Here is a 12,364-nt window from a genome sequence, read left to right on the forward strand (position 1 = left end):
CTTTGAAAAAAATATGTTCCATTTAACCAGTGAGATCAGATTCATTGGGGGTATTGTTATGGAAGCCAAGCCAACCTAGAACACAAAATAAATTTTAAAAGGACAACTCCACAGGTAAAATGGGGGTTGTCAAATAGCCAGCTTTGGTTTCTGAGGTGCCATAATCTGAGAGTAGAAACAAGACAAATAATGGGTCCTGAGTTCTGAATTTGGGAACTGATATCTACTCAAACTGTATTTTCTGTACTCTTTGGCTTAGGTGGGTAGGGGATGAGGGGTCTTGGGGGAAAGTTCAAGAAAACACAGCAGTAAAGAGCTTCATCAGGTAAGGATGGATGGGAAAGCATGTGCACGAGGTGAGGTAACCTGACAGGAAATTTGGAGAGAAGGTGAGTCCTCACGTAGACTCTCCCTCACCCCTCTATGACGTGAGACAGTACAGCAAGGGTTACAACCAAACTGAGAGGCAATGCTGAGTGACTGCCAATTTAGAGGGTCTCTTATCAGTCTGATAGAACCACTACTCACAGAAGAATCTCAAAGAATAACTTTTGAGTGGATCGAAACATACAAATGTGCTACTTGAAAGTAATCAAAAGCAATGAACTATTTAAATGAAAAAACTGCTATGCTAGCAATTAAAAAGTACAGAGTAAGATCAATTAAAAAAATTAAAAAATAAAAAGTGCAGAGTAAGAGAACTTTATTATGATGTAACGAATAAAATGGAAAAAACACAATTACTATGGGGAAAAAAATCCAATATGGAGACTGTTTTTGGGGAAGCTACTGCACGTCTATGCTTGCTGGTGGTATGTATAAAAATGGCTTACTTACAGGCTTCAGCGATATGGAGATCACCAATCCGGGTTATATCTAACTCAAATATTTTCAAGGTCATCTCAAAGGATCCCTTGAAGCTTTAAAACAGTCCATAACTCTGTGACTTGTTGAAAAACCTGAGCATCACTTGTAGACTATTGTGTACAGTTAGTCGATCCACTAAGAATGCTTTAAGCTGCATCCAGGCTGCTTGGGTTTGAATCCCAAGTCTTCTACTTGCGAATTTTGGCAAGTTATCTACTCTTTCCGTGCCTCATATTCCTCGTCTTTAAAAACGGGACAATAGTAGTGCCTATCTCATAGGTTTATGCTGAGGAGTAAATGGGTTAATATGTATAAGGTGCTTGGAACAGTGCTTAACACATAGTAAAAAGTTAAATGTTTGCTATTTTTAAATAACAGGAACAAATGACTAGCTAAGGATAAAGGAATTTGTCTTTCTTTCATTAACAAAAATGTCAGGATATGGGTGGTTGCTGCATTGGTTTAGCTTATCAGTGGTGTCGTGAAGAGCCTTCGATCTCTATTATGTCACTTCACCATCTTTAGCATGTTGGCTTCTTGTCCTTCAACCTATGCCCCATAGTCTCTCAATGGCTGCCATAGCTCTAGACATCATCTCACATATGGACTGTGTTTAAAAATCCGAAAGAATGCTAGCCAGGGAAGAGGAAAAATGAGAAAGAAAAATAAGAGAGAGAGAGAGAGAGAGAGACACTGCCTCACATTATTTTCATATTTTCTGAAGAAGCAAAATATTTTCCCAGAGCCCCTTGCTGATTTTACCTTATCCAATTGGCCAGAACTGAGTCACAGGAGACTCCTGAAATCAAGGGATCTGTGCCTTGGTTTTGTTGGCAGGGAAGAAGTAGGAGAATACCTGTTGGGCAGACATGGGTCCTCCACAGTGAATCATTCCTCTGTTTGGTTCCAAATGCTTTGTTCCTGCTTCAGCTGTAGAAGGACAATCTGCCTCCTAGAACATTCATGTGAATTAATAATTAAAGAGCTTTTATAACATGGGAGGCCACTGATGCCATTTCCAAGTTCTTCCCATTTTTCTTCATGCGTGATACCTATAAGCAAGGTCCACTCCCTTGTGGGACTGACTTCAAAAACCCTATCCTTTTCTAAAAAAACTGCTCAAACTTCTACTGGGACACACAAGGATACTCAGAGTCCTCAACCAGTCAATACTGGTTGAGTCCTTATTCTCTGCCGGGCCCTGTGCGGCTCTGAAAGCCTTCTGGTTGTACACGCGTAGGTGAGATAACAAGAGCGGCACACATACAGGCGTATCCTGGAGTCCAGAAAAGGGAGTGGTCAAATGGTCTAGCGTAATGGTCAGCAAGGTTCCCGCGGGGGAATTGGAGAGGCCTCAGAGGATGGGAGGGAATTCCTTACCAGAAGGATAATCTGAGAAAGGGCTCCTGGTTAGAATAAGCAGGATGTGGGAGGGACATTCATTCCTACCCATTTGAGATTTTTATATCTTTCTCCTTAGAACTTGGAAGAAGCTGCCCCAAGTTGAGAACATGCCAAACATTAGCATTAATAATGCTGTGACCTCTCCAAATGTAAACTATATCCTCTGGAAAGTGCATGGAGACTGGATTACTCAGGTAAAAGGAAGAAGGAAGGAAGGAAGGAAGGAAGGAAGGAAGGAAGGAAGGAAGGAAGGAAGGAAGGAAGGGAGGAAGGAAGGAAGAAAGGAGGGAAGGAGGGAAGGGAGAGAGGGAGGGAGGGAGGGAAGGGAGGGAGGGAAGGATGGGAGGGAAGAAGTAAGAGAGGGAGGGAAGTAGAAGGCAGAAAGGGAAAGGGAAAGGAAAAGAAAGAAATGTTTAAGTAAAAGTAAATTGGAATTTGCCAGCCTGATGTCTCTCTCCAGGTGTAACAGCCAAACAATCAAATAAACATATAAATTTTTTAATGAGTGAGCACTGTTCTTGAGATAACTTTATTAATTTAGCTGAAAACAAATAAAAATAAATGTTGCATGAAATACCCAGAATAGTACAAAGAAATAAACATCTGGTTTCTAGAAGCTAATGAAATTGTTCAGTTCGAACTTCCTGGCATGCCTGTTTTTGGGGTTTCCATTCAGCCATCTTTTGGGTCTGAAGGCCATAGGTGTGTTTTCCTTCCTCTTTTGTGGGGGGAAGCCAACTCAAATGGCCCAAGTGTTTAGGACCAATAATATGACTTTGGACATGACAGTCCTTTCCCTGAGATTTCTCCTGGCTTTGAGAAGCTAAATTAGTGTTTCTTAAACACATAAATAAGCAAGACATTGTTCTTTACATTAAGGCAGCGCAGAAACCATATACAGAGTGGACACACTGTCCAGAGGATTAGAAAGAGAAGAAGGAGTTTTCAGGGCTGATAGAGCACCAGTTAGGGGAGGAGAGACTCCTGCCAATACCTCTTGTCTATTCCTAAACACAGCAGGCTTAAGGCAAGAAAAGAAAGTTAGAAAATATTATCGGGTGAAAGGAAAACTAGAAAAACAACCAAATTTATTTGCTAAGTGAAAAGGGAGATTCAAGAGGAAGAAAAATTGGGCCAAGAAAACAGCATTTGTCTGAAAGATTAACACCGACAAATTTTCAAACACAAAGAGAAGAAAATAAAATAGCAACTCTGGAGTAGGAAGGAAATGTGAATTAATTAAGAATACAAAAAGGAAACAATCCAACTAAACAACCACATGTAAAATTGCCATATGTAATACCTATATGTTTCTTGAAGGTGATTAGCACAAGATCCTTTTTTTCTTCAACTTTTTTGAGCTATCTACGTATCATAAATTTACCCATTTTAAGTGTACAATTAATGATTGTTGATAAGTTTACTGAGTTATGCAATTATCACCATGATGCAGTTTCAGAACATTTCCATCACCCCAATAAGACCTCCGTTAACCATGTACAGTTAATCCCTTTTCTACCCCCACTGCCAGGCAACCATTAATCTACTTTCTGTCTCTGTTGATTTGCCTTTTCTGGCCATGTCATGTACATAAAACCATACACTATGTGGTCTTTTGTGCCTGGCTTCTTTTACTTCACAAAATGGAGCCATGCTTAGCGTGTGGACATTTTGTCCCGCTGAACTGCCAGCCCCCCTTGCCTGGGAAGGTGGAAGGAACAATACCAAACTCCAGAGTCAGTGCCATCCGAGGGATGACCACACACGGAGAGGTGGGGTGGGGTGGGGGAAAACAAAGCCAGGCCTTGGCACTGGCTGCATAGAAAGGGAGCTAACAGAGAGGGGCTGTACGATAGGAGAATTCTCCCACCACCTGGGGGAGTGGGCAGACGTGTTCATGATCTCCCCACCCAGAGGTGGGCCACCTGAGCCTCTTGAGGGAGCCTGTTCCAACAGAGAAAAGACATCGACAGTTCTGAGCTCTGTTGGTTGCTCAGGACACGGAATCCTATTGTGCTGGGTCAGGTCCCAAGCTCCAGAAACCCTCTCTTCACCCCCCAGACTTACCCTCCGTCTTCCTGTGTCTTTGGCTTTCTGGTGTCTGCCCACTGTGGGGGTTAGAACCAAGGGTTATCTTCTGTGCATGCCCCTCTGAGCCTAGCATAGTGCCTGCAAGGTCTAAAAGAGAAACCAATCATCCCTTGTAGCTAACATGGTGCTCTTCCAACATTTCTATGGCTTTATCCATTTTACATGTTTATATTCTTAAAAAGGACTTCCTCCAGGGAGGAGGTGTCCTAAGAGCAGGGAAAACTTCGCAAATCCCACCGACTCCTGTTCCTTGAACCTGAGACCAGCCCTGGCGCCTGCCTGAAAGCCCTGGTTCCCTAATCCCGGCACAGCTCCTTCAGAGCCTGGCTCTCCATTATTTTTTTTTTTTTTTAAGATTTTATTTATTTGAGAGAGAGAGAGGGCAAGAGAAGGAGCTGGGGGTGGGGGGGAGGGGCAGAGGGAGAGGGAGAAGCAGGCTCCCCGCTGAGCAGCGAGCCTGATGTGGGTCTGGATCCCAGGACCCTGGGATCATGAACTGAACTGAAAACACACGCTTGACCGTGTGAGCCACCCACATGCCCCCTGGCTCTCGATTTTCAAAGACAGGGGAAGAGAGTCTTTTACCCTTCCCAGTATGATGCTCAGCATATCATTCCAATTTAAATGTGATTTATAGTGAAGGAGAAGCCGTTTTCTCTGTGAACCCCCTGCAGCTATGCAGGCAGCATTCCGATTTTCTCAGAAATATCTAAAATGCATAGTGGAAACTTCAGCACAGACTGCCAGACAGGATACCCAGGAATTGTTGTTCTGGTGTTAGCCTAGAGCAAGCGTCAAGGAGAGAGAACCCCCACACACTCGCACTCCGCCAGGCCACCTACGCACGTCTGCCCACTTGCAAAAGTGGGGTTTTTAAAACGTGCCTATCCTGTGAGCAAGTGGTTCCTTTCTCCTTCTCAAAATGGGTGTCAAGAGAATGCTTTAGATATTGTTACAAACACTTTCTTGACCTGGTGTGTGATCTTCATATTAATTAGCATTTTCTCCGTCTTTTCTAGCTGAACTACTACGATTCTATCAAAGCCGTCATTTCGAGCTCCAACCATGAGCCCACTGCTCTAGTGATAGGTACTGCTTACACTCCCCTTACATTTGTAATGTTCTCTGTATGCCAGATCCTTGGATGTCTCCCACCTTTATAATTTCTGCATTGCAACAGGCATCCCACACTCTGCAGCTCAAAATGTGACATCCTCCACTGTTCAGTTTGCTTTATAAGCCTCACACTAGGCTGCTGGAGAGGCAGAATGAGGGAGGGCAGTCCTATCACAGGGCTTCACACATACTGAGAGCTCGATCAATATTTGTTGATTTGAAATAAGAGCAAAATCCACTTCAGGCAACCTCAGGCTACACCCTTTGAGCACCCCTAATGTGTTACAAGATATTAAATATACAGTAATATCAACACAGGACAGTGGTCTTGGGGCATTTGTGTGAAGTGGGATTGGGGAATTTCTACAAATTCAAAAGGCATGCTGGAAATAACAGTTTTTAGTGTTGGCAACAGGAAGACCCAGAACCTGAAGACCTTTGCATTTTCTGGAAGCTGGACTTTGACCAAGTGCATTCAGAGAAAGGCCAAGGGAGAACCCAGATCCCAATCCATCCCTCACTTTTACATCCTCAAATGCTCAGCTAGTCCGGACATAGGCTAGGCCAAGCTGATCGTAGGTCCATGAAGTAGGGAATATGGCAGAACAAGTCTGTGTTATTCTCATGGGAATCATTTTGTCTGGACCAGATGGAGGACAGACATCCTGGTACTGGGTGAAGGACTGGTCTAGGTTTGAACCAGGAATCCAATCCCTTTATAATGGATCATTCCCTGGATAACAGCTCATGGTCAAAAGTTGTTGCAATCTCTGGTCCTGAACACTAAGTATCAGATACTGTACTAAGCTCCTTCCATGTATTATTTTATTTAATCTTCATTAACAACCTTATGGTTTAAGTCCCACTATTAGCTCCATCTTACACTTGAGTAAGTGAAGCACAGAGTCATTCATTAACTTGTCCTGGGGTATTGTTCAGGGCTTTTATTTTTTGCGGTATTGAAAGAAATGTCATTCAAGTGGGCAAGCAAAAGGAGAATTTTTTGGATGGCTCATATAACATGAGAAGGGCAGAGGCACAACCCAGTGTTAGAAAGTCCTGGAAGCAGGGACTCAGACGCTACTCTGACTCTGTCTCTCCCTCTCTCCTCTGCACAGCATTTCCCTCAGAGGGTGAAGAGCCCATCTCACATGTCACTTTGCCACCAAGAGAGACTGGCTGCCACTCTTGGTCCCCCTTCCGGCTGACCCTGGGAAGGTTCCCACCTGACCAGTTTGGCCCATCTGTTGGACAACTAATTGCAAGCCGACTGACATAGGAAAGGCAGGGACAATAAGAACCTGGTAGTGCCCATTCAACCACATGGTGTATGAGGAGGTACGCTTTCTGGAAGTGGGGATGGGAGGCGGAGGTTTACTAATGACAAAAAAGTGAAGAGTGACACTGCACTGAGTCACACAACTCAGAAATGGAAGACCAAGGACTGGAATCCAGGTCCTGTGTCTTCAAGGCCCGTGCTTGTCATCCTTGGACCCACAGCAATGGTGTCCCCTGGGTGTTCACTAGAATTGCAGAGTCCCAGGCTCTCCTTGGAACAATGGAATCAGTCTGCACTTGAAAAAGAACTGAGGGTGACTTGTGTACATGTCCAGTCTGAGAAGCACCCTTTAATCATGATAACATAAATATTTCCCTCTTTTTTATATTACAGTAATATTTTTATAATTTTTTCTAATAATTTGCCCTTTGAAGATCTTCTCAATTCCTCACATTTACTTTTTTAAACTTCATATTTACCTGTGAAGCCCTTAAGAGTATGCTAGAAAGCCCCATCCAAGTATTCAGCATCACCATCACCATACTTAATTTTCAAGTTGATACTGACGGTGATTCCTTCCATGTGTTTAGCACTTACGAATTTATAAAGAACTTTCACATTCATTAGTGGCTCTCAGTCTTGGCTGCCTATTGGATCATCTGGGGACTTTATAAAAGCTGGTTGCCTGGGTCTTATCCTCAGATATTCTGATCTATTTGGTCTGGAATAAAACCTGAGCATCAGGACTTTTAAAAGCCCCCCCCCCCCCCCGCCCAGTGATTCTAAACATTTAAAACCACCGGTTTGAGGAGGTATGGCCCAGGCATCTGTATTTTTTGGACACTTCACAGTGACTTTAATTTGTGGGCAAGGGCAAGAACCACTCACCAGCATTAAATTTCTTATTTGATATTCATGATAGCTGGGTGAGGTATGAATTGTGGACATAACTCCATTTTACCAGTGAGGACACATAAGCTAAAGTTTGCCCATTGGGTCACTTAGCTAGAAGAGGTGGAATTGGGACTCAAGTCCAGTTTTTCTGACCCCAAGGCCGGGAGTCCACCTGCCATCCCCTAGAGTTGGGCTGGGAAAGTCTTATCCCTCTGCTCCTGGAACTTGTTTTAGGACAGCCTGGTTTCAAAAGGAAGATTCTGACCCTGGAGCAGAATAAACCTCTGATTGCAGAGAAAAGACATGTTCTCGTTCACCCCGGCGTACTGAGAAAGTTGTGGCCGATGAAAGCCACCTTCAAACATCTTTGTGCTCTCTGGATGGGCTCCTAGTGTATGTTGGCTCGGCGGCAGCAGCAGCCTGAGAAAGGAACCCGCGAAGAGCCCAGACACAGACACTCATGTCTGCTGCCCAGCCAGACTTGCTGCAAAGAGAAGGGGAAGGCTGGGAGGCAGGAGGTGTGTGTTCATCACTGAGAGGAGAGGCATGACTTGGGGCATTTCATTTCATTTGCAAGGTATTTCCTTTGCTGGAATGATCTTCACCTTTTTCTCTTGGCCTTTCTAAATGGCCCTCACCTCTTCTTTCCCTTCCTGCAGCTTCACCCCCTGGATTTTCAGGGCCTGCTTAGAACTCGCCAAGCAGGGCATTTGTAATGAATAAAAAAGTTAACACTTTTTTAAACGACTCAGAAGTCAACCACCCACATAATGACGACAGCCATTTCTTTCATGATGCCTTTCCATCTAGCTGTGCCTGAGCATTTCTGAGATTTGGAAAGGCTGAAATCCTAGGAGTTTCTTTTTCTTTCTTTCTTTTTTTCCCCCCTCCTTTCCTTTAGAATCTTGTCCCAATTGCCATTGAACATCATGGAAAATCAGTCATGAGTCATGCCTCAGATCTCAGCCTCCCATCAAATACCATCTTGCTTCCCCGAGGCCCCTTCCACCTCTGATTCACAGCCTTCGAGCTCACGTTGTCTTTCAAGGAAATCTTCCTTTATACATTTCTGATTCACTGACATTTAAGTCACCAAAGAGTTAGAAAGAGATATGCAATGGCTAAGAAATTTCTTGGGAATTTTCATTAGACGTTCTTGGAATTGGGAAATTGTGGTTTTCTGAAATGATCATGGATATGAATCCTAAGAAACTAAAATTCAGCCTTCAGAAACTGAAGCAGCTCAAAATTCAGTGTTTGTGCAGAACAGAAGCAATGAACCCAGAATGAGGATCTCTTGAGTTCTAGAACCGGCTCTGCAGCTAACAGCTGTGGCTTCAGGCCTCCATTTCCTTTCTAGTTCAATAAAAATGCTGGATATGAGCTCTAAGGATCCGTCCAACTCATACTCCCTGATCCTTAATTTTGCCAGGAGTCTCCTGTCCATCCCTTCTTCCTTCTCACATTCCAGAAAGCAAGGGCCACTAAAGCTGCTCGTACTCTGAGCCGCTATTAATGGTCTCCAGAGATCTAGACAAGTCTATCATGGGAAGAGTCAGCACTTTCCCCAGCCCAGTTAGCATCTCTGTAGTTTCTCAGGCATGGTGCTAACATGAGACTAGTGGGCCTCTGAGAGCCTTTGCCGCCAGACCTTTGGAAAGAGCTGCCTGCCGTTGTTCTTTCCAACGCCTCACCTCGCAGTCTGTCTGCGACCCACTGAAAGCTGGTCTTTGTTCCTGCGTGTCTCCGTGACTTGCTGCTGGAGCCCCAGAGTTCTGTCCTTGCTCTTCTTCTCTTCCATCAGCCCCTCGGTGAACCCCTCCAGCACCATTGCCGTCCATTCCCAAACTCAGGTGTCTAGCCCAGCTCTGCCCCCAAATTTCAGTCTGGCATCTCCAACCGCCATGAGTCTCTCTCTACAAGACCTCTCCATTTGGATGTCTCATAGGCATCAAAATTTAATCCAAACCTGGATCCACATCTTCTCCCTCACGCCATCCTCCCCAGCTTGGTTGGTTCTAAGTCCATCCTTCCAGTTGCTCTGGCCAAAACCTACTAGTCACCTTGACTCTCTCTTCCACAGCCCATGTCCAACCTGCTGGCTTTGCCTTCATGATGCATCTAGAATCTGGCCATTTTGCCCTACCCCCACCCCCATACCATCTAGTGGGAGTCACTCTCTTCTCTCCCCTGGATTACCGCAAGAGCCTTGTGATTCTCCCTGCTTCCATCCCTTGCCTATGGTCTCTTTTCCACACAGCCGCCAAAAATGCTGGAAAATTAGAAGTCAGACCCATCCAAATCCTCCATCTGGCCCCCATCTCCTTCACAGTAAAAGCCAAAGTCCTCCAGGGCCCTGTGTGTCAACCCAGCCCTTATATTTCTGGCCTGGTTTCCTACTTCTCTCCCTCAGGCACTCCATCCCACTCACACCAATCTCCTGGAATATATTTAAGATCATTCCACCAGATCCTCCCTCTGCCTGGGAGGTTTTCCCTGCAAATGTCTACATCGTTCACTCCCTCATCTCCTTGAAGTCTTTGCTCAGGCTTCACTTCTCGGTGAGGCCCTCCTTGCCCACTTCATTATACATATCCTGGAAGAGCCCAGCCCCTGATCCTGGCGTTCCTAACCTTCCTTACCTTGTTCTATTCTTCTCTAAATCCATAAATCCAATCACCTTCTCATAGACTATATAACTGATCTCTTGTTTGTCGTTTATGGTCTGCCCTCGCCCAACAGAAGGTGAGCCCCACAAAGGTAGAGGTTTCTGTTTTGTTCACTGTTGTGTCTCAAGTGCTAGGAAGAGTGCCTGGTACATAACAGGTGCTCAATAAATATTTATTGAATGGACTGACCTGTGGTTAGAATTCACACCATATACCTCTCTCTCCCCAAGCGGTCTTCTGAAGCATTGCCTTCCAGGAAAAGTAGAATTCTGTGGTGACAAGTATTTTCCTCCTGTGCTATCAATAGATAGCATCTATCTATCTACTGGCCCCCAAGCATGACCCCACAGTGTCCTACAATCACATCACTGCTTTCGTCAGGTATCCATGTATTCACACACACACACACACACTCGTCCACAGGGTGCTATAGCACCAGCTCCCCACCCCTAAATGGGATTTTTTTTAAAGATTTTATTTATTTATTTGAGAGAGAGAGAATGAGAGACAGAGAGCATGAGAGGGAAGAGGGGCAGAGGGAGAAGCAGACTCCCCGCTGAGCAGGGAGCCCGATGCGGGACTCGATCCCGGGACTCCAGGATCATGACCTGAGCCGAAGGCAGTCGCTTAACCAACTGAGCCACCCAGGGGCCCCTCCTAAATGGGATTTATACAGAGCCCTCTGTAGGACGTGCTTTCAATCACAGTCGTTGACTCAAGGTGATGGAAGACTGGAATCTCTGACTTCGTTTTGGTTATTAATGAACATCAAAGGGAGATACATCTTGGTTGAGGCCATGGAGAAACCAAGGCTGGGCCTTGAATGTCTTCCCTCTGTAGACCTGGGCAGGGCTCCATTTGTCACAGCAGATCTGTGGGTTCCTGCCACACTGAGGAAACTGATGGAAGGGAGGAATAAGATAAAAGGAAGGATGGGCAGGACAGGCTCCAAGATCCACCCCAAAAGAGGAAGAGTCAAAGTCTGAGCTTTGAGGAAACACACCCACCTCGCTGCCAACCCCATGGGATTCTTGGAGCCCAGAACTGTGGACGTGGCTTCTGGGTCAGCTCTGGTGCTAGCAGCCACAGAATCTCTGCTAGTTAGTGTGCTGGGGATCAGAACCTGCCTTGAATCTGCTCTAGGTTTCCATGGTGATTGCTTTAAACTTTTCATCATCCTTCCTTCAGACCTTGGGGGAGAACCATGCTCTCTGGTTTCCATGACAACCATTTAAACATGTATCTCTGTCTGGCTCTGTTGGAAGAGAACTGCTAGAGATACATGCAAATCAACTGGCTGTTCTCCCTCTAATTAAAAAAAAAAAAAATTAAAGTGACACACCTGCTTAGAAGGTTCCGATCTTTGCTCCTAACAAGAAGGGTGAAGGTGTCAAACTGGTGTTTGAGGAGGGTTTGCTGCATTGCTTTGATACTTCAAGTGCTCACCCAGATACACAGGTTCACTCCACCGTATTAAGTAATTATCTGCACTCAGTGCTTACCCTCCCCTCCCCTCTGTCTAGCAGATGAAAGAGCTCCGAGTTCAAGGCTGTTTACCTTCCTGCTGCATACCAAAGGAGGAAGGGAAGGACACGGCCAGAGAGACCAGCTAGCTGCCCTACCCAAGCCAGTCCTTCACCACTGCCGGGAGAAACTGTGGACAGCGGGTTGTCAAGTCAACTCACCATCAGTAAACTGTCCCAGCACTCAGACTGTAGCCCAAAATAAGGTGGAAATCACATACCCAGTCATTAGGAAATGGAACTCATGGACTGGAGAACAGTCAGGTGACTCTGAGGAAAAAACGTTCGGAAGAAGTAGAAAGATGATGGCCCCCTTTCCCTTCCCAGACACCTTCCTGTCCTCCCCCACAACAACACGCTCCCAAACCAGAGATCTTCAGAGGCAGCGGTGGGCCAAACAGCCACAGAGAGATCTAAAACAGGATCCTGTTTTGAAACTGTGCACCAAACTTTAAAATTCTGACAGTTTCCAATGAAAATAGACACTTCCCACTTCTCCTGAAACTCAGCAGATCTGCATC

General features: G+C 45.2%; 1 protein-coding gene across 1 annotated transcript in view; it reads left to right on the top strand.

Annotated features, from left to right (window-relative positions):
• Positions 1–12,364, top strand: part of LOC114211909 (cilia- and flagella-associated protein 337-like) — a 119,330-nt gene that overhangs the window by 62,914 nt on the left and 44,052 nt on the right. Inside the window, 3 exon segments of the mRNA XM_088021975.1 lie at positions 260–325; positions 2,348–2,465; positions 5,382–5,451. Coding sequence (XP_087878101.1) covers positions 260–325; positions 2,348–2,465; positions 5,382–5,451 — 254 coding nt within the window.

The sequence above is a fragment of the Eumetopias jubatus genome, unplaced genomic scaffold, assembly GCF_037043125.1.
Source record: "Eumetopias jubatus isolate StellerSeaLion01/CBP00866 unplaced genomic scaffold, mEumJub1_p1.0 scaffold_3, whole genome shotgun sequence".
NCBI lineage: Eukaryota > Metazoa > Chordata > Mammalia > Carnivora > Otariidae > Eumetopias > Eumetopias jubatus.